The 22,922-nt window shown below is 56.6% G+C and overlaps 1 protein-coding gene across 1 annotated transcript; it reads right to left on the bottom strand.

Annotated features, from left to right (window-relative positions):
- Positions 1-529: 529 nt before the first annotated feature.
- Positions 530-3,051, bottom strand: BJ171DRAFT_448341 (uncharacterized protein). Its single transcript, XM_053108202.1, has one exon. The coding sequence runs from the start codon at positions 2,966-2,968 to the stop codon at positions 629-631; it is 2,340 nt and encodes a 779-aa protein (XP_052962183.1). The 5' UTR covers positions 2,969-3,051; the 3' UTR covers positions 530-628.
- Positions 3,052-22,922: the final 19,871 nt, after the last annotated feature.

Here is a 22,922-nt window from a genome sequence, read left to right as displayed (position 1 = left end):
CTCTCCTTGCTGGCCATGCGGAAAGGCGTCGGTGCCACCTGCATCTCACCACTCAATCGATAGGCCCGATTGTACGACGTTGAGTGATCTGGGTGAGCCAAATGCACCTTGTCCATGGTACTCTCACCTTGACGATGTTCGTGACCATATGAGTTCTGCTCGTCCCTCGGCAATCCGCAACCTTGACCATCCCCAGATCTCTCAGTCATCCTCTTGCACCCCAATGAAAGCCGAGGAAGCTCGAAGACCCAGCGACCAGGGTCGAATACCAGGCGGCTTTTGACGATGCCCGACACCCCACACTGCAAGAGATCGGAGCAGGCCTTGCGCCTCTCGGCTGGCTCGCAATACCCAATCAGCGAGATGGAGGCCCAATATACGATCGATAACCCAGGAACTCCTTGACGAATGCATATTCAGCTTTGTCCACGTTTCAATCCCACTCACCCATGATGACCGTGTCTATTCCCTCGTCTTCGCTGTTGATTGAACTTGCGTGGTATATATCGCCCGCTGAGCCGAATGGAGCTGAGAGGAAGTGACTGATGTATTCAAGTCGGCGAAGCGGCAGCAACACTACTCGATCGTCACCGTACTATGCCGATCCACATCTTCCTAACAACCAACACTAGCTCGAGCTGTCACTTGATCCAATCCCCTTGCCCAGTTCGATAGAGAAGGATTTCATCTGCTGAAGGTATGGATGATCGGGAACACGCTCGAGAAGGATATCAATGGCTTTGGTTGTGGAATCCCGAGCAGCATCAAACTGCTTCCTGGATCTTTGAATGGTTGCAATGCCATGGAGAGCTTGAGGAATGATGATTGGGTTTGAAGGTCGTGACAGTCGCTTCACCATAAACATGGCATCGTTATAGAGGATGAGGGCATCATCATGGCTGCCTTGGAGTCGACGAAGATCGCCAAGCCAACACAGTGCATGGGCAACAGAGGCATTATCGGTCGTGGAGTGGATGGCTCTGAGAAGCTCGAGTGATTTCTCGAGTTTGGACTGGGCATCGTCGAGCTGGCCAAGATGGATCAGGTCTGCACCACAGCCAACGAGGAATTCGGCCTCTTGAGCTCCTGTTGGGTCGTTTGAGATTCTCGTGGCAATATCGAGGGCCTCTATGTGGTATTCGAGTGCTTTGGCGAAGTCAGATTGAAGAAAGTGAATCCATCCAAACTCATCAAGGATGCCAGCCACCGAGGAGTGTTCACGAGTACCATAGAGTTCAAGGTAGATGTCAAGGCATTGATTGGCATAATGGAGAGCCTGGGTGGGACGACCCAAGAGTCTTGAAATGTAGCACATGCTGTTCAGGATCTGTCCAATATGGGCACATTCAAGAGTACCACCAATCTTTATGGCGACATCAACTGACTCTTGAAAGAAGACAAGTGCATCGTCCAGGTGGCCTTGGTCACTCGCCAAGAAACCCATGTTACCAAGTATCCGGGCAACATCAGGATGCTCGCGTGTGCCACATATCTTGACCTTGATATCAAGTGACTCTTGGTAGAAGGCAAGGGCTTCGTCCAAGCGTCCTTGATCACTTGCCACCGCACCCATATTGTTGAGGGTTGTGGCAATATCGGGATGCTCGCGAGTGCCAAACACCTTGACCTTGATATCAAGTGACTCTTTGTAGAAGGTGAGTGCATTGTCCAGGTGTCCTTGAGATTTTGTCACATTACCCATGTTGTTGAGGGTTGCGGCAATATCGGGATGCTCGCGAGTGCCAAACACCTTGACCTTGATATCAAGTGACTCTTGGTAGAAGGCAAGGGCTTCGTCCAAGCGTCCTTGATCACTTGCCACCGCACCCATATTGTTGAGGGTTGCGGCAATATCGGGATGCTCGCGAGTGCCAAACACCTTGACCTTGATATCAAGTGACTCTTGGTAGAAGGTGAGTGCATTGTCCAGGTGTCCTTGAGATTTTGTCACATTACCCATGTTGTTGAGGGTTGCGGCAATATCGGGATGCTCGCGAGTGCCAAACACCTTGACCTTGATATCAAGTGACTCTTGGTAGAAGGCAAGGGCTTCGTCCAAGCGTCCTTGATCACTTGCCACCGCACCCATATTGTTGAGGGTTGCGGCAATATCGGGATGCTCGCGAGTGCCAAACACCTTGACCCTGATATCAAGTGCCTCTTGGAAGAAGGCAAGGGCTTCATTCAGGCGCCCTTGATCACTCGCCATACTACCCATATTTTGGAGGGTCTGAGCTACAACGGGATGCTCGCGAGTGCCAAACACCTTGACCTTGATACTGAGTGCCTCTTGGAAGAAGGCAAGTGCTTCGTCCAGGCGTCCTTGATCATTTGTCGCTAAGCCCATGTTGTTAATAGTCAAAGCAACATCAGGATGCTCGCGAGTACCATAGACTTTGACCTTGATATTGAGTGCCTCTTGGAAGAAGGCAAGTGCTTCGTCCAGGCGTCCTTGAGATCTTCTCAATAAACCCATGTTGTTGAGGGTTTGAGCAACAGCGGGATGCTCGCGAGTACCATAGACTTTGACCTTGATATTGAGTGCCTCTTGGAAGAAGGCAAGTGCTTCGTCCAGGCGTCCTTGATCATTTGTCGCTAAGCCCATGTTGTTAATGGTCAAAGCAACTCCAGGATGCTCGCGAGTACCATAGACTTTGACCTTGATATTGAGTGCCTCTTGGAAGAAGGCAAGTGCTTCGTTCAGATGCCCTTGGGAATTGGCCACAGTACCCATGTTATTGAGGATTCCGGCAACGCCCGGATGTTCGCTGGTGCCATAGAACACCTTACTTCGCTCCAAGTTCCTTCTGAGCGTTTCCATTGCTTTGATGGAGAAAGGTTTTTCTTGTGCCAGTCTGGCGACTTGGAACTCTACTCGCGCATGCAGCCCCTTGGTGTACACTTCTGGCACTATCCTTTCAACATAACGGTCAAGATGCTCCGCAAATGATTGTGCCTTGATATCCATCGACTCGGCTAACTCGAGCAACACTTCACCAGTTGCATCTTCGATACTTTCGGCATTCAGTTCACTGTGTGCTTGGACATACTCTCGAGCCACTTGCTGGGTGAGCGAGTGGGTCGAGTACTGTCCCTCGGCTCCACTTCGGAGGAGACCACTCTGGACCACCATCTTGATCAGATCGGCCACTGTGGACAGATGAATGATCAGTTCCATACACTGACACCATTGATTGCACTTTGATCCACTCGCAACTCACCATCGGTCTTGAGTTCCAACTGCTCTGCAATCTCATTGATCAACTCGAGCTGGATGTTGGCCGGCGCCACCAGACTGAGTGCTCCAAACAGCCTGGCTGCCTCGATACCTTCATTCCCTCGCTTCATCAGCGAGTCCAGCGACAGATCCACAATCACCTTGAGCGACGACCGCGTGTCGTCCTCGCCATCCTGCAGCTCCAATGCTCCTGCAAACGTGGCCTCGAGCACCGACAGGGGAGTGTCGTAGTTCTCGGCAAACGTCATGAATGTCTGGATGACGAGTGGATATCCACTGATCTTGGCCACAATGCTGTCGAGGGATTTCCTGGCCTCGTCCGACACAAGTCGCTGGACAATCATTGGCGATGACGACATGATATAGTCGAGTGTGGTGGTGTCGTCCCAGTTGACGAGACGGAGTGGATCGTGCTGGAAGCTCGGTGCCTTGGTCTCAAGAGCACTGGTGAATGCACCAGGAGGCAGCGAGGCCAGCCGGGTCGTCACCACCACATCGCCGCTGAACCCGACCGACTTGGAGTGCTCAAACACAGAGTCGACCACGTTGATGTCATCGACATTGTCGAGCACCAGGAGATAGCCGTGAGTGTTGGCGAGGAACCTCGAGGCATGTTCCTTGATCACATCGGGCTTGATGCCAGGGAACATGTCGATGAGTCCATCGATGGCAGTCGACTCGGTCGAGCAGTTGATCCAGAAGACCTGGCGGTACTGCGGCTTGATGCCGATGGTCTCGGCTTTGATGGCGATGAGGTCTTCCCTGTTGCTCGCATTCATAATGCCCATCATGAAGAACAGGATCTGGATGGCGAGGACGGACTTGCCCATGCCACCCATGCCGGAGATGACGGCGCGGCCAGTCAGGGTGAGTTGCTTGAGTAGGGTGTCGAGGTGGGCGGGATCGAATCGGAACTTGGAGTCGCAAAAGTATTTGCGATGGATGACCGTAATGAGATCCATGTTGGGTGGGATGGGATGGACGAGGTTGAGGAGGCGGTAGATTCGCTTGTGCATCTGGTCTGGACGGAAGCCAAAGGACTGGATGTGGTTCACTCTGCCGAGGGTCTGCTTGAGCGAGGCAAAAGCTGGGTCGTCGGGGAGAGACACCATGTACGGCAGGAAGGGAGTGAAGACATCGACACCATCCTTGGTTTCCTTGGTGGCGATTCCGAGGGGAAGGACAGGGAGGGAGCGTTTGGTATCCTTGAGGTCGAGGGCGGTCTTGATTTCGAGGACGACGTTGTCCTCTTGGCCATTCTTGACCTTGTTCTTCATCAAGTCCATTGAGCCCTTGCTTAGGAGCAGGAAGACAGCTTTACACTTGGGAAGGGCACTGATAGAACTGGCTTGAGGGTCGCTGGGATTGTTGAGGCAGTCGACATCGTGGAAGACGGAAAGGGTTTTGCCATATCGACGGAGGGCGACCGAGGTGAGCACCTCCTTCAGAGCCTGGACAGTTTCGGCATCAGTCTGGGCTTGGTATGAGAGGAACAGGTCGTGGTCGGTGCCGTGGGCAGGACAGGAATAGAGCTGGTTGCTGGTGGGTGTCAGCATGGCTGGACGGGGTTGTTGGTGGGAATGGAGCGGACGATGAAAGAGAGAGGCCTGTGGCAAAGGCGAGGGAAAGGGACCGCTTTTGCGGTGAACGGCCTTGTTCTGTATCCAACCGGTCTCTGGGCTGTGTTGCTGATTTGGAGGTGGAAATGGCCCTGATCCGGCCAACCCAGCCCAAAGGATCGATGCCCGAAACCCATCGAACGGGCTACGGTCAGTTCAAAACGGCACCGGCTCGCTCGCAAGCGGTACACTCCCCCGGACCACCACAGGTATCGATGTGATTGCCGATGCGACTGCCGAAGCGAACGTCACATGATCCCCTCGCTCTCAAACACCCATCCGTTGCCCCGCCACCCGTGTCGATCTCGTCTTTCTGTTCCCGTTTCCGCATACATCCTGCAAGGCACTGCAGATCACCATGGGCGACGAATGGGAAAAGCTCCGAGCAATGCTCCCCATGTCGTTTGGAGGCAAGAAGGCAGGCCCGCCCTCGTCCTCGGTCAAGCCCGAGGCGCCGCTCTCGAAACGAGACCAGCTCAAATCCAGCGAAGTGACCAGCAGGCTTCTGGACCCGATGAATCCAGCCAAAGCCAACCAGCAGTTCCGATCGAGCGCCAAGGACAAAGCACGCCCGGAGACTAGATCTCTGGATAGCTCGATCAGCCGATTGGCTGGCGATGCAGATGGAGGCGACGATGTTATCGGACCCATGCCCGCCAGTGACGACGGCCAAGAGGAGGAAGTGAGTGCCAACGCTTCGTTGAATTCCAAAGGCCAGGTACGCCAGGACAATGCCGAAAACGACGACGACGACGACGACGACAAAGATGATGATGGTGATGATGACGACGACAACAGCGATGATGCCGAGGCCGACGCTGGGCCTCGGCCGCTCGTGCCAATATCCAGCCACATCGCCCTCAAGAGTCACTCCAGAGTAAGACGAAACGACGAGTCTGCGCAAGTCGCTGATGTCCATACCACGCAACCTGCACGGCGGATAGCTGCTCCTTTTGCAGTCGCCCATAGCTCACACCAATTCTGCTTTTGTTGTGGCAATTCCTATCTCAAGCCTGTGACATCCATATCGCTGGATCCAGCTGGGTCGCGGCTGATTACGGGCGGGCGGGACTGCTGCGTCAAGTTCTGGGACTTTAACGGCATGGACAGCAACTTCCGCCCCTTCCGATCGATCGAACCGTGCGGCGGCAATCCGGTACGTCGCAGCGGCCAAACCACGGCTCCATGGCAGACAGCACAGGTGATGGCAAATCCAGCATCATCAAGCAAACTGCTGACTCGGTGTGCCATCTGCTCTATTCCAGATTCGCGATCTCCAATTCAGCGTTTCTGGCGACTCGTTCCTGGTTGCCTCATCGGCACCGCAAGTCAAGCTCTACGACCGCGATGGCAGCGAGCTGTGCGTGCTTCCCATGCTGTGGCAAATGACAAAGGCACATTGCTCTCGAGCGCAGATCTGACACTTCCTTCTCGACCTCCTTACTTGGCACAGCTCTGAATATGTCAAAGGCGACCCATACCTCCGTGATCTTCGAAACACAAAGTCAGTACCGCTCCTGGGGCTCTGGCAATTGGATCTATTGGATGATGTGTAGCTCGCTATCTGTAGGACTCGGCCAGATCCCCTCGAACGAGGTGTTTCTCCGGCGATATCTGACTCCCACCTGCTCTATCCTGTCTCCTGGAACGACAGGGGCCACATAGCGGGCCTGAGCTGTTGTCGATGGCATCCCTACGAGAAGGCCTATTTCCTGACGGCATCGCTGGACAGCACCATTCGGATCTGGGACGTGGAAAACAAGAGGCAGCAAAAGAGTGTCATCGTTGTGCGTTCCAAACAGCCTGGCGGCCGGACGCCCGTCACCGCGGCAGCATACAGCTACGACGGCAAGCTCATCGCTGGAGGTAGTGCAATGTCTGCTGCCTTGAAGAAGCCACACTGGACATTTGCTCCAGGGGATCGGTTCTGCGACAGCCTCGATGGTCCGATGGAATTCGGAAGAGAGGCGGGCTAATCCTGCGATATGTTTCTCTTGTAGCCGGTGAAGACGGATTCCTCCGTCTCTGGAACAACAACGGGAGCTTTTTGAAGCCAACACACGTGAGTGTCGTGGTTTCTGCGAGGGCTCGATAGATCCAGGGTCATTCGATTCCGAGGGCACAATATGAGCTTCCGACTTGGCATGGAGCCCGAGACGCTTGGCATGGATCGCTGGCGCTGCGATGTGCTCCCGACAGCAGCATCGACTCACAGATGTCTTGACATGGGGTGCCTCACGCACTGCAGGAAGTCGCCGCGCACACGCCGGGCAGCGCAACGAGCTGCATCAACTTCTCGCCCGATTCCCGGAACCTGCTCACGCGTGCAATGGACGACACAATCAAGCTCTGGGATCTCCGGAAGATGAGCGCTCCAGTGGCCGGTATCGCTGGCATCGTCAACTACTTTGAAGAGTCCAACGCCATCTTTTCGCCGGACGACGGCATCATCCTGGCGGGCCTATCCGCCAAGAAGAACGAGGGCGAGGCCAAGGTGCTGGGCCTCAACCGACAGACCCTGAACGTCGAGTTTTCGATCCCGTGCGGAACCGGCAGCATCCTGAGCGTGCAGTGGCATTCGCGCATCAACCAGCTCCTCACGGGGTCAAGCAACGGCGAAGTCCGAGTATTCTACGATGAGACGCACAGCACCCGGGGCGCCAAGATGTGTGCCAACCGCAAGGCAAAGAGCAGATCTGTCGAGGATGCCGCGATTGCGTATGTAGCTGCAGTTGTGCATCGACCTTGGCTAACGGGGTGGGGCGGGGCGGGTAGTTTGCGTGTGCACTTTCGGCAGACTTCCGACGCTGTCCCGAGAGAGGCTAACCTTTGCGTTATTTCGGACTCGGCTTCCCGTGACAGAATCGATCCAAAGTAGGTGGCTGGACGACGAGCACCGTCGTGTCTGTCAGAGGAGTTGCTGCGGCTGCTCCTCTGTTGCTCCACTTGATGCTGCCACTTTTGCTCGCTGAAAGCGCATCGATCCAGCACTGATGCCATGCTATTTTGCCCTAAACATGCAACATGCAACAGCGTCACCATCTACAACCCGAATTCCTTGGCCATGTTCCGGGAAGATGAGCAACGCATGACGAAGCGAAAGCGTGAGAGGATGCTCAAGGACCCTGTTCTGACTCGCAAGCCTGGTAGGCAATGTCCTTGCACTGCACGGTCCTCCCCCTGACGCTCGAGGAATCGATAGACGAGCGCCATCCATCGTCCATATTGAGTGCTTACAACGGACACCACAGGCGGCCGTATCTCTCCAGACTTGGCTTGTAGCGACCCTACTGTTCGATCCTGTCTTTCTCTTTCGAAGCGTAGTGCTAACCACAGTTTCGTTTGGTTTTGGCGTGCGACGCGAAAACAGAGCGTCCGTTGACGGGTCCTGGGCATGGTGGAAAGCTCGGCACAAATGCCACACAGTATATCATGAAGGGCATCATGAAGGACACAACCCGAGATGAGGACCCGCGTGAGGCGATCCTGAAATATGCCGAGGTTGCCGAGAGTAAGTATCTTCGGGCAGCAACGCATTGAGTTGATTCCGCTGGGAGGCAACACACTGCGAGGCAGCACACTGCGAGGCCACCCTTGCCCTTGGGTATCGTCAAACTGGTTGGCGCATTACCTGGCTCACGCGGCATTCAACTCCTGCACACCGCCGGCGCCATCACTCCCACATCTTCGCGCAGAGAATCCAATGTGGGTTTCCCAAGCCTATCAGAAGACCCAACCGGTGGCCAAGTTTGCCGAGTCGGTCTACGAAGACGAAGATGAGGAGCAACGCGACCAGCTCAAGAAGCGTCGCCCTTGATTCTATTGACGTGGCCGTCGGATGCGCTGCAAGCCGCATGGCTGTGCTGTCGAATCATCCATGACCCTTCGCTTGGAATGGTCACTCACGAAAGATGTTTCAAACTCGTTATGATTGATATCCACGAGGTGGCGGCGTTGCACACGGGCACACGCAATGGAAATGCGTGTCGGTATTTGAAAGCAAGAAAGGGGCGGCATATGTCTTCTGAGGCTGGACAGCCTGAGATAGTATTACCCACCCCCAAAAGCCAAACTGAAGATGTAGAACCTTCACCCTGAGGGAACGTGCTTGTCGATCGCGAGGGATAAGACCTGAAGTCCAATTGCCAATGACTACAGGTGTCGGTACTGGTAGACTCCGCGGAAAAAGAGATGGTGCTGGCCAATGACTCGAATATCTCGCCAAGCGACCAAGGGGCTATTGCTTGGATTGAAGCTGACGCCGGAAGAGAGAGCCGGCCAGAGCTGGGGACGCAGCTGGCCGGTGGAGCTGAATGCACCGGCGACTTGGCCGGCGATGGTCATGCGCACTTCGTCGAGCACCCCGAGATCGACGAATTGCCGAGAGACGCTTCCGCCGCAACTAACATCAAGGAACTGTGGTGGGGGGGAGATGTGCCATTGAGAATCGAGGCAATCGTATGGAATGGCGGTGAACGTGGTTGAATGTGGTCGCGTATGGAGTGTGTGTCAGTTGGTCATCAGTTGATTGCCGTTGAATGCCGTTGCATGGCGATAGGTACACATAGTAAAGCAAAGGACCCAATGGGCCAGTGTGAGAGGACATAGCCACAGACCAGCCCTGTTTCATCGGCAGAGTCGAAGCGTAGGTCGCACCTGGATGTCCATTTCGATGCGTAGATACCGCAGGACTTGCGTCAGATCGATTTTGCCTCCGACATGCGGAAAGGATTTGATCGTGAGATGGCACACGGGTGGATCCTGGGCCCGCTGCGACTCGAGCGTTGCGGCGCCGGTCTCGGTGGTTAACAGCACAACCCGAACGACGTCCTGCTTGAAGAGCGAGTGACCGAGATCGATGTTGCCACCAGTGATGACCAGTTGGATGGGATGCGGCGTTTTCTTGCCCAGACGGTTGAGCCGCAGATCAACGAGATCATCGAATCTAATGGAGACATGTGTGAGCAGGCCTGGGAGGAAGGGCCGCCATGGAGGAGCTTGTTGCAAAGCTTGGGTCGCGAGGTGCGATGGGAGTGCCGACGAGGCATCCACGGCCCGCCATCCACCTACTTGAGCGAACAGGCAACCTCTTTTTCGTCTCTGAGAATCTGGCCGCTGAGGAGCACGGCATCGGAAAAGGCCCAGCCCGAGTTGAGGAGTCGCCAGTCGGCCAGGGCGTTGTCGCCGATGCTTCCAGGGACGTTCTTGAGGGCAATGTCGCTGGAGTGGCCGGGTGGGCGGAGCAGCAGAGCATATCGTTAGGAAGCACACAGGAGCGCTGCAGCGATATACAGGATAATGGTGCAGAAAGCAGGGCCAGCAGCAGGGATCGGATCAGCACAGCTGCGGTAGAGACAGGCACCTCACGTCATTCACATCCTCAAGAAAATGCAGACAGCCGTCCAGGGTCTGGATGTTGTTGGACCAGCTGTACGGGCGATCGGCGGGGACGGTAAGCCCGTGGATCGAGTAAAAGTCGTGGATCTCATCGACAGGGACCAGCGGGCGAGACAGGGGCTTGAAACAGACGCTCATTGCGGCAGACGAGGGACCGAGGGCAGATCGCGGAGATGCGCGGGGAAGAGGGCGACGATCGCAGATGCGCACAGATCAAGACCGATGGCAGCGTGCGCGAGCGGCCATTGTTCATTAGTTGGTTAGCTCATTAGCTCATTAGCTCATTAGCTCATTAGCTCATTAGCTCATTTGTGAATGTCAACTTGGCGTGTCCTGGCGAGTCAATCGTCGGTATTGATCGATTGCATCGGCAGGGTGAGTTCGCCCGTGGGTGCTTTCGATCCTTGTTGCTCGCTCCTCCGGCCGACATTGCCCCCGCCCTCATGCCCGGCCTGCGCCCGGCTCCTTGCGTCGTTGTCGTCGCCAGCGTTGTCGCCAGCGTTGTCGCCAGCGTTGTCCTCGGCGATACAGCCCGATCCCATCGCCGGAGACACGGGAAACCAAGACCCCGCCGGTCGCGGACTGCGTGGATCCGCACCCTGGTGGTCTGGGCCGCCGCCGTGGGATACGAATGCAATGTGCAATGTGCAATATGCAATGTGCAATATGCAATTAGGCGCGGTATGCGCTTCGACACCCAGCATGTCTCTTGCCCTTGATCCCCCCCCATCCCTCCCGATCTCATCCCTCCCGATCCCATCCCTCTCGATCCCATCCCTCCCGATCCTGCGCTTCGCCCAAATCGCATTTTTCTCCTGTCCCAACAACGGCGCCGCCTGCACAGCCATTGCTGTCTCACCCCCACGGCCTTGCTCCTCACCAACGAACAAGGCCCGTCGTCGCCACAACCTTCCATCCACCAGCGCCGTCCCGCATATCCGGCCACGTTCGCTGTCATCATTTCCAATATTGCCCGCCGCACCCCACCTGCTGCCCCCCCCAGGTCTTTCCTCTTCCTCTTGGCCGTGCCCTCGTCCCTCCTCGGCCTCTCACGCAGGCTCATACCCGAGCAGCAAGCGCATCCCAGCCGCTGCTTCTCATCCGCTGCGCTGTCGCCATGATATCCAAGCTGAAGCCCACTCCCGGATCGAGGCTGGCTGTCCTGCTGGGTCATCCGGGAGCGCATTTGCTCCTTGCGCTGACAGTTTGGACGGTCCTGTTTGGGTCCCTAGTCTACCCGTCCGTCGGCTTTCTCGCCAATGAGTTCCGGGTCGGTATCTCTGGCCGTGGCCTCCCTCTGCTGTTCGAGGATGCCGCACGCATATCTAAACACCAACGTCGTTCGGCACAGAAGCCTTCGCCTCTGTTGCAATTAGCGGCGTGGGAGCAGCCGTAACAGCAGAGCCGTGATTGCCGTTACCAGATTTTCCGCATATGCCACCCAAAGCCCATGCGGCTTGAGCTCGGGTTGGATTCGACTCGACTCTGCTTGAGCTCGCCGCTCGACTCTCTGGCCCCGTCTTGGGCCTGTAGTCATGAGCCACGCCGCCCATAGCACACCTGATGCTGACATGCATTTCCCATTCTGTTGCCTGTACCGATGCTCTCAGTCGCTACCCTGCCGAATCGACTCCTCCGAGTCATTTCCCGTCGCTGTGTGCGTCACAGGATGTCCTCAGAGCTGCCCCACCTCGTTTACCGCCGTCCAAAGCTCGATTCTGACCCCGTGTGAGCCAAGCTTTCCCTCCGACGACCTGAACCACACGCTGCCAAACTTTGATCCCGACTGGAGCTTCGGGTGCGACGGCCGCACTCGCTCGGCCTGCAATGCCACGGGTTCTCTTGGGCTGTGTCTGGCAAAGTCATCCGGCCAGCGCAAGAACTGCTGTCCATCCTGCCGGCCCAGTGCCTCAAGCAACTCCATCTGCGAAGTGACATGCGCCGCCGGCTACGAGCATCGCCTGAACATGACGATCTCCTTGCCTCACGAGGGTCTCGTGCAGCGGTCCTATGTCACCAAAAGCTCCGTGTACGCCGGAGCCGTTATCAAGAACGACACCTTCTATGCCATGCAAGTCGGGCACCACCGATATTGCTATCTCCACACCAAGAGGCCGCGGTATTTGATTCTCGAGACAGAGGTACTCGTTCGCCTTGCGATTTGCTCGCCCGGTGCAGTGGGATGGGTCATGGCAAAGTGTGTGTTCTCGCTCCACACTCTCCGACTCTGTCGCTCGTTGGGTCAGTATCATACTCCGCTGAGGGCGCCACTGACATGACCGGTCCTGTCTCTCCGTGCATCCTTCTCGTTCCCGGCTGCTGCAGTTCACGAATCCTCTTGACACTGTCGTCATCGTCATACTCGGCGTATCATCTCTGGCAACGATATTCTTCCTTGCCAAGGCCACCATCTATCTCATAGAACCGTGCTGCGTCGCCCGTTCGCACTCTCCTCGGCCCTGGTCGCCATACAGCAACACCTATCCCGAGGACCTGTCGCTGGCGCTCTGGTTTGGATTGCTTCTGCCCTATGCCATTCTGTTACCCATCAAGAACTTTGGAATCATCGCGTACACCACACGTCAGCTCGTCTCTATCGGCATCGGCCTCTCATGTGCGCTAGGCTTTTCCCCCCTCGGCGTCAGGTTGCTGATTGGCCTTGCATCGGTGCTGCTACGGTACTGGAGCAACTACCCGTTTCACCCCAGCTATCGGGACAAAGTCTTTACCCTCTGGGACGCTTGGGTGATCTACAATGTCACAATCACCGGGCCAGTTGTCATCTCGGACCTGATCAAAGTCATCTGGGAATCTGGGAGGGGCGACATCGACACCATCGATAGACTTCGCACATGGCTGCCCTGTATGATTGTCTGCGTCGGCATCGGGGCCTTCATCTTCCGCATCGTCGCCGAGCTCAAGCGGCGAACCAAGGTCGGTCGGGCCTACCGCAATGCCCTGCCTGTGGGCATACTTCCTCCAGTGCCTCGCGACATCCATGATGTCATCAACGGAACATAGATTTATTCATTCTTCAACGGCCTCAGGCCGGCGGGACATGTCCCAGTATACACCGTTTCCATGCTCTGTAATCTCAATACATTCGTTCATTATGTGCTTTCATTTGCCTGGACGACCTGATTTTATGGACAGGGCCTGAACCGGGATCGAAACAGGACTTGACAGCACGGCATCTCTACAGGGTGGTCCGGCTGCGTGCATTCGGCGTGCATTCGGCGTGCATTCGGCGTGCATTCGGCGTGCATTCCCTCCCTCGATTCCACAATATCGCTCTCCTTGGACGCACTGTTCGCTCATGGTATCTGTGTTCCTTCAGGATGCAGAGAAACGAGGCTGCTCTGGCTCAAACCAAGTGCCCTTCTGAGGGTGCTCGTGGTGGTTCCCACGCCATCGTCAGCCCTCCCGGCTGGAGAGAAATGAAATTCATATCCACGTGTGTCGTGCGCAGCGTGCCCATTCTTTTTTTCGACACGTGCCCGATCCGCACTCACCCCGGCTTTTCCGAACCCCATCTCGTCTCGGCTGGTCTCGGCTGGTCTCGGCTGGTCTCGGCTGGTCTCGGCTGGTCTCGGCTGGTCTCGGCTGGTCTCGGCTGGTCTCGGCTGGTCTCGGCTGGTCTCTCTGCTGTTCTCGGCCTCTCAGGCACCATCGATCCATATCCCGCGCCCACCAACCTCTCTCCCAAATCGACATCCGATCCACATCCGATCCACATCCACATCCACATCCACATCGAGCGCATCATGGACGACTACGACCGCGAGTTCGACGACTACGACAACGACGGAAGCGATGGCGGATACGATGATACCCTGGAGGAGCCGGACTTTGAGGACGAGAACGGCTTCGATGGAGCGCAAGAGGAAACCATCGAAGTTCTTCCAGCCAACGTAAGATCGATCGCCCGCCCCCCCCCTCCAACTTCAACCCTACCGCCGCCGAGGCTTATTCCCGACAACCGCTTTTGTATTCCTTTCATACGCGCACGATCCCTGATTTCGGCTCAGAAGTTTGCAGCATTGTACCGTATTGCATCACCCACCCCCGACGACCATTGATGATCATCCAGCATCATCTGCATTCCACTCCATTCCGCTCGATTGAATCAGAGCACCTCCTCTTTGTCCCAACCGCACCACCACACCCCACTCCACCTTCTCTCGCTTTGGCTTCGCCCGCTGCCTCAGTCTCTTATCCATGACAAGCGTCTCGGCACGCAATCATCCGACCATGAGCCACGCCCTCACTAACGATTCTCCATCACCATGTCTTGTCTGGGTCCTTCGTCTCGCACGTCTCTTTGACTGGGGTGGGGGAGGCTCTTCATCCAGGCCACCGGCAACGCCGACCAGGAAGCCCGCGAGTCCGGTCCTGGAGCCATTCCCAAGGACGAGCGCATGACGACGCCATACATGACAAAGTACGAAAAGGCCCGCATCCTGGGCACACGGGCGCTGCAGATCAGCATGAATGCCCCCGTCATGGTCGATCTCAACGGCGAGATGGACCCGCTCGCGATCGCCCATCGGGAACTCCGGGAGAAGAAGATTCCTCTGATGATCAGGCGGTTCCTGCCGGATGGAAGTTGGGAAGACTGGGCTGTGGATGAACTGGTAATGTGACTTTGCTGTGTCGACTCATCTCTATCAGTGCGATTGCCTAAATGGGGGACGGAGGACGGAGGATGAAGGGGGAGAGCTGATAGCATAAGGAACTGTGTGGGTGTCCGCTCGGGAGCTGCGTCTCATATGTGTCGTGAGTAACTGACCCGGCTTGCACATCCATATCGCCCATTTGGCGACACCCATTTCTTTGATGCAATCATCCCCGACGACGATCGCAACAGACCCAGCCCGAGTAATCTGTCCGGATGGCTCGTCCAGCGACTGGCACTTTGGTCTCGCTGTTTGTCTGCAGCAGAGCCACTCCCACACACGGCCATCATGTACCGATCGTTGGCACTTCACATACATACACACACATTGATACGTATGCGCACCACTCACCCTCTCGCTCTCGGTGACCGCTACTCGGGCATCCTCGCTAGCACATGCTTCAGGGGCACTCTGCTCTCATCGGCCTGTCTCTCGGGTCGCCATCCGTTTCCTTGACTGCCATGTCCTCTCCTTCCGCCGATTCCCCGTGCGTGCTCTCAAACTTTCCTGTCGTTTCCGTAAAAATTAAAGTAACAAAAACAACCCGCCATGGGTGGCCTGACCTTCTTCAGAGACTCTATACGATGCGCATCCGTGAGGACTTTTGATTCCAGGGAGCTGTCGCTACAAGCTGGGTTGGACCCAGGATGGACCCTGGTTTCTTCTGAGCAAACTCCATGGGGAAATGGACGATGCCGATCCCTCTGAAGGCGGCATAGTTCGAGTCGAAGTTGAATACGATGCTTTGGATGTGGTTGGTGGCAAACAAGAGCTTCCATTTGGGTTCGATTTGGATGGTGGACTTGTAGAGTTCACAGCGACCTGCTTCGGTGCCCACTCGCCCAATGTCGCATTCTTGATGATGAATCAAATCTTGTCCATCAAGCTGGCTTTGGTTCCGGTGTGCTGCGAGATGCAAGGGAGTTAGAATATGAGGGAACTAGGATAGATATGGTTGTGCGCACTGAGTGTGAGACGTTGGATTCGATTCTATGTTCGATTCCAAATACAATGACTGTGGCCATGCATGTGGCAGTGCAAGCAGCAACGAGTCCAGCCAGCAAACCGGACGGATCGAGCCAGGCTAGTGTGTGTGTTCGATAGCCAGTGTTTGGCTTGCCAGGGTTTGGCTTGCTTCGCCACAACTTGTCTCTCCGTCTCCTGTCCATCGCCATCGCCCATTGCCTCCCTCCTGTCTCCGTCAACATGGCCAGCATGAACGAGTCTGCTTCAACCACCGCATCATCAGCCACTCAGCAATCCCAGGCTGAAGCCAGAGCAACCTCGTCGATGCCCAATGTCACCCAGCACTCACTCGAACACAACCCAGATATCTTCACCATCATCTGCTGCAACGACAGCTTCCAGCTTGCCCTCGATCACAGCACCATCAAGACTCTGCTTCGATTTTGCAGGCGTGCCCGTCCTCTCCTGAGCTCCAAGCTGGCTTACTTCCACACCTGGTGCCAGAAGGCAGGACTGTGTCATCCAGACGGACAGCTGCGAATCGGACTCACGCTCAGCGACCAGATTGCCATCTCGCTGTACTGCGAGGATCAAGAGACAACCGACCGATACTGGCTCGAAGATCAAGCCGACCAGGGCTGTAGCGCCGCCGCGTACTTCTTGGCTAGAATCCTCCAAGTTGAACTCGCTGGCCAGCCAAAAATCAGCTGGCCCGAGCGGAGAAAAGCACAAATGGAAATCTTCCACCTCTTCAAAGCAGCGGCCGAAGCCGACCACACGATGGCAAAGTTCCACCTGGCTGACTGCTATCGCAATGGGCTCGGGGTCAACCAAGGCCTCGCCAAGGCCATCGATCTGTATCGCAGCCTTGCAGAACGTGGAATTGCGCAAGCCCAAATCGCCCTCGGTCACTGTTATGAAAATGGCGAAGGAGTCGAGCAAGACTTTGACTCAGCCATCGAATGGTATTCCAAGGCTGCCGACCAGGACAGTGACGATGGCCGTCTCCACATCGAGTTCCTCAGTGGATGGCGCTCATTTCTGGGTCACGGTGTCGAACAGAGCGACGAAGCTGCCTTCAACCGCTGGCAGGAAGTCAGCAACCTGTCTACCGACCCAGTCCTCAAATCCATCGCCACCCACATGGTCGGGTGGATGCACTACCTCGGCCGGGGCACCCAGCTCGACAAACAGAAGGGTGTCAAGATCATCCGAGACAACAAATCGGATGACTTCAAGTTTGGGGAGGACGAGTGTCTGGCATATTGGAGTTCCATCTCATCCAACTCACCCGCAGCCTGCAAGTTATTCCAGTTGTGCCAGCTGGGATCGGACCGTGACTGGCTCTGCGAACATCTCATGGCCATGTGTCTGTTCAAAGGATTCGGAACCACAACGGACTGGTGGAAGGCAACGGGCATCTTTGAACAGCTCTCCAATGAAGGCCACGGCGACAGCCAGTTTTGGATCGGAGAAAGCTATCTTAGTCGCAGGGGAGGATCGGAGGGCGAACAGAAGGCATTCGAGTGGTTCAGTAAGTCGGCCGATCAAGGCAATTTGTACGGGCAGTGGAGGGTTGGTTGGTGCTACTCGATTGGATGTGGAGTCACCGAGGACCGCACCAAGGCAATCGAGTGGTTTCGCAAGTCGGCCGAGCAGGGCAATCGATACGGACAACATTGGCTCGGCTACTGTTACCACGGTGGCAGAGGTGTCCCCGAGAACATCGACACCGCCGTTTTCTGGTATCGCAAATCCGCCGACCAGGGTTACAACTATGCCATCAACAACCTCAAGCAACTCGGCAAGTGGCCCTGATTCCCGAGTTCCTTCCGAGTCCCACTCCCAAATAACCAAGTCGCAACACTGAACATGCAAGCAGCCAAGCAACCGCGCCGCCAACACCCGCCCCAATCACCATGATAACAAAGAGTGGACTTGCAAAGTGATTCCGATGAAGCGGCAATGCCGAGTGATGTTGTATTTGGCATTCAGTACATCCAATACATCCAATACATCCAATACATCCAATACATCCAATACATCCGATACATCCAATACATCCAATACATCCAATAGTGCTGTCCCATATTCATCGCTGATGTCGATCGACCGACAGAAACATCCGATGACTCGACAACGACAGCTCGACATTCACAATCGATACTTGTTCTACAACCATAGATGGTGGAAAGAGTGAGCGCGATCCAGACCATCCCTCGCCACATGGAACCAAAGAAAGCAGGCAGCAAACCACCAGTCTTCCCTGGCACCAAGACCATCCTCCCTCGATCCGACACCAGGCAGCGTGCCCTGATCAGCATCGATGGACCGACAAAAGGATGGCAAAGGCGACGAATGGCCTGGATCCAACCGGGCAGAGGTTCGCCTCTTCCGCCGCCAAAAGAAAGAAAATGGCCACACTGCAGCTTTCTGGTCCACCCTCGATCCGACACAGGGACGCCAGGGCACGCCAGGGAATGTGGTCAGACCATGCGAGGATGAAACCAGTCCACTGCAGTGCAGTCTGGCGACTGAGAGGACACTTTGACCTCGAAGGGAAAGCAACGCTTCCTCTCGATCCACACCTTCAGCCAGGACACGAGTGTCATCAAGAGCGATGTCATCCGCATATATGCCCATCTCGACGTCAGTAGTGCGCATGACTTTGCCCAGACCCCAGCTTTACCAGCTTGTCTTTACTGTTGATGTCGTGATGCGATGCCGCCGTGATACCACGATACTCAACGTACGGATCCTCCAGGGCGTCGTGTTCCGGCAAGGGGATGAGAAGCAACGAATGCACGAGAGCGCGGGTGGATTGGTATTCAGGTTATATTTGCGGTATCAATACTTTGGGTAGGCTCCTGGTGGGTGGCGGACGCTTATGTGGACAGTGACGGTCAGACTCTACTCTGGAGGGACGAGGTATGGCACCGTCCCCTGACTTGGATGCAAGATCGGGATTCAGTTCACTCTGGTGTGCTGACGCCACGTGAGAGAGAACGAGAGGAGAGGGGAGCGATGATGATGGGGAGAGCGAGTGGCGATGGTGTCGTGGAGGCTCGAGGCGAGGACAGGGTCTCAAGGCGATGGCGAGCCACTGTTCTCTTGGATCAGAGACAGGGGTCAGCGCCTGATGGGGATCTTGGCAGCATTTGAGGTCGTCACGCTGGCAGGGTGACGGGCAAGCTCGATTGAAGTGCCTGTCACTCGCGGGAAGGCCTGGCTGACATTGACCCGTGACGATGTCGGCGAGAACTGGTCAAACGACGTTCGCTCCCGCTCCTTGCGCATCGGAAAGCTGTCGTCGAGCGGGTCCATCTTGTTGGAAATGGAGAGGAGCGTTCGCAACCGTGTCTGGGTGATGAGAAGCAAAGGACAGCGTCAGTCACACACCAAAACGGCCCGACAACAGCTGTGCCATCCATCCTAGCCACACAATGCAAAGGCAGATACCAACCAGATCGGTAATAATCAAGAACGGAAGCTAGAGCGGGTGGGTGGTGGGCAATCCGGTTAGCAACCCTGCGTTGTCACAAGCTACCGATCGAAAGAGACCAGGCGTGCAAAGTCGAGCGTCCAACACCAGCAGCCACTCCGAACATTGAATGGTCTGAGGATATCAACGTACAAACGAGACCAACGGGCTCCCGAGAACGTGTGACATCATCACGGCCTTGGTCGTTGTTGTGATCTCGGCAATAGAGACAGTAGCGCTGACAATGATGAATGCCAGGGACCGCACGACAGTGCCCCAGAACAGGGAGGGTGCCAAATGGTCCTGCTCTGTTACGGTGGCACTACGCCGGGCTTTCCATAAACTGTGGGGGGGGGCATATCCGTATCAGGGTGTAGTCGCAGTAGTGTCAGTAGCCAGGCAAATGGTGGAACGCGAGCGCTGGAATCGAGTCAATTGTGATCGCCGACAGCACCAGCCGCGCAAGGCGGCGTGGAGGAGCAGCACCGATACGCTGGCGAATGGTGGCCGGCCTCACCTGTAAATAATGTGGCCTTGGAATCCAATATCGATAAAGACATAGTAAAAGTTGGACACGATTGACGTTGACCAGCGGATGCTGCTCAGCGGGTTTGTATCGACCGAGGTTTGTGTCGCGGTGACATGCCACAGGCTGCGCGAGAGATGGTACATGGATTCATAAGACGTGCGTTAGAGATAGCCCCGTTATCATGTGGGAGTGAGCGGCGTGTCGCACGCAGCCGAGCATATGGCCGAGTAGGCAATGAGCGTGCAAATGAGACTCAGGCTCGGATGCAGTGTGGGGTTCTGGGGGGGAGGCTCGGCCCGGCAAAGAAATCATTCGCGGGATACGTACTACATGTCGACGACCTTGCAGGAGCCGGTGAAGAACGACAGCGACACAAGAAGGAGGAAGAGGTAGTGCAGCCACGGCCGCAGTTCCGACACGACCACTTCGACTCGGAGATACACCAGGGCGGTCATAGAGAGCTGGAAGAGTCCGTTGAGGACTCCGATGAGGATGATCACGCTGTTGTAGAAGCCGGGCTGGACAAAGTAGTCTCGGCCATTTGACTGGAAGCAGCGCGAGAGCGCAAAGAGAGTTGCAGATGCATCGGGGTCCCAGCCGTTCGTGTGCGTCGGCGTTGTACCGCGAGGGATTGGATGCGTGCCCGAGGCGGGTCGAAGAGTCAAGTTGGTTGTGATGCGATTGCAGATGTGATAGTCCCATGGCGATCGGCGATATAGCGGTTCCAGAAGCCCAGGAGTTCCAACCATGTGTCAGCGGACGTGTGTGCAAATAGCTCGGATGATTCCCCAGCGTGCGTCTCGGGAGATGCATTTGAGCGGACGAGCAGCTGGCTCAGGGATGGCGGCAAGGAGAGGACGTTACCAGGTAGAGTGTACTTGTTGCGATGCCCTGCAGAAATATACTGGCGATAGAGACGAAAAATGTGACTTTGCTCGGGGTGTGCCGGATTTGGTGAATCCTGTCGATGAGAAAGGCCTGCGGGGAAGACGACCCAGAGTCAGTCGGACAGAACCCCGTTTGGCGTCGTCGGTTCATGGACATGGAGTGCGGCCCTCAGCCAGGACACCAGCCCGGACATCGGGCTGCTCAAGACAGGGAGATGCCAAGCAGAAACAAAGTATCCCGAGATCCGTGCACGGACGGAGAGGCCGCTGTTAAGCCCGGCCACCGATGCGCTGCGTGGCGAGATCAACTGGGGCCGGCGACTTGCTCCCGCTGCATCCCGATGACAGCAGCACCAGGATGACATAGGGGTCATGACCCACCAGGGTCCTTCTATCGAAGGTGCCACCCGACATCGGGACTGAGGATAACGGCTAACCGTGGGGAGTCGGCTTACCATCATGAACAGAACAATCACACTGCCCAGAAGACTAGCCATCCCGTGGACATGATCGGCAGTTTGCTTCGAACACAGGTCATAGTTGGTAGGGCTGGAGAGGACAAAGGTGGTATCGCTGCAGTTGATGGCGCTGACGAGGCCGGACTGCATGGCGAAGGAGCGGGGTGGTGGTGGGTGGGGAGACGGAGAAGTGGTGGCGGGAGGCAAGAGACTGGCGGGCTGGGGGAGCTTGGACAGACACGGGTTGCTCCGACAGCAGATGGATGCGGTTGCGATGGGATGATCAGGCCAAGAGCAGCAGCAGCAGCAGCCAAGGACGACAGCGAGTCTGCATCGAATGCAGCGACGAGGGGGGATGAATTGGATGGAAGGAGGCCCGGTGCACCAGGACCAGGCGGGAAGGCGATGGGCACAGGGACAAGAAGGGGAGAGAACTTGGGGCAGGCGGCCGGGTTTGCAGCGGCCCCTGGCGAGGGTCGGGGCGCACGTTGACTGGCTGCCCGCCAAAAAAAGAAAGGGCGCGCCGGGCGCACGGCGATCCATGCTGGCGGGAGCGGCGGTGCTGCCGTGTGTGTGTGCGACACTGTGTGTGTGGCGCCTGTGCTGGGACACCCGTGGTTGCACGGCCTGTTGCCCGTACCACCTGCGCCGGCTGCGCGCACTCGCGCTGTGGCCCACCTGCCAGGCGAGCGCGCGCGACTGTGCGGCATGTGCGAGCGTCAACCGCCAGGCCGCCGCCACACGAAGCACAGCGCAGCACAAGGTGCACAGAGACAGTGGCAAGCCGCAACGGCACAGACACTGCGTGGACACAGCACAGACGCGGTCGGGGTGCGGCGCCCGGTGCCTCTGTGCCACGCCGCAGGCGCGCGGCGTCTCGGCCCCTGTATGGACGTTGCTGATCGCCGCAAGGATCTCTGTCGCCGCACCACTGGGCCGCCGCCCTCCTTGTCGGCTCGCTGCCCCGCCCAGGGGCCACCACCCTTGCTCCGCCCTTGTGTCGCCCGCGCTCAGCCCCCTACAGGCGCCAGTGCTCCCTCTGTGGCACAAGGCTTGTGCTGGTGCGTCGTTGCATCCGCGTTGTCCCGTGCGGCTTGTGCTCGTCTGACAGGACCCGTGCTTGCCGCTCCGGACCTGAACCTTCAACACAAGGCGTCCCCCCTCCCAAACCTTCTTTGGCTGGATGGGCCGTCGCCATGGCCAGGGGGTGGTGCTTGTCGGGTGCGCGGTTTGCAGAGCCATGGTATACCCCTCAGCCAAGTTCGGCACTCTTCCGAGACACGTCTGTGACCTCAAACCAGCTCCTGTCAATCCATGGCTCCCTCCCGCGGGCTGAGCAAGACAGAGAATGTATGTAATAATCATTGTCATGGCAGAGCCGATGGCTGCGTTATAGATGGTCGCGTGCATCAAAAATACTCGGCCATCTCTCAAACGGCATGTCCCCACTTTGTTGTGCGAGCATTCCAGCGATCTGCGGCTCTCTTCCGGTGGCTTCTTGGCCGCGTGTTGCCTGTCGCCTCTCCGTGGCTGGAGGTATGAATTGGCCATGCAGCCAGCAAAGCCCTCCAACGCAATTCCACAGGCGACAACAGGGCGCCCTCTATCGCGCCTGAACGATCGGCTCCTCTTCATTCGGCCAGTCTCGGAACGATTGTACCCCGGATCGCT

The sequence above is a fragment of the Polychytrium aggregatum genome (genome assembly GCF_025602895.1).
Source record: "Polychytrium aggregatum strain JEL109 chromosome Unknown BJ171scaffold_73, whole genome shotgun sequence".
Lineage (NCBI taxonomy): Eukaryota > Fungi > Chytridiomycota > Chytridiomycetes > Polychytriales > Polychytrium > Polychytrium aggregatum.
Note: the sequence above shows the minus strand (reverse complement) of the source record. Positions and strands in the feature narration are given on the sequence as shown.

What these genes read in the sequence shown, in the direction of transcription:
- BJ171DRAFT_448341 (XM_053108202.1), bottom strand. Translation starts at nt 2,968, where the DNA reads ATGGATATCAAGGCACAATCATTTGCGGAGCATCTTGACCGTTATGTT.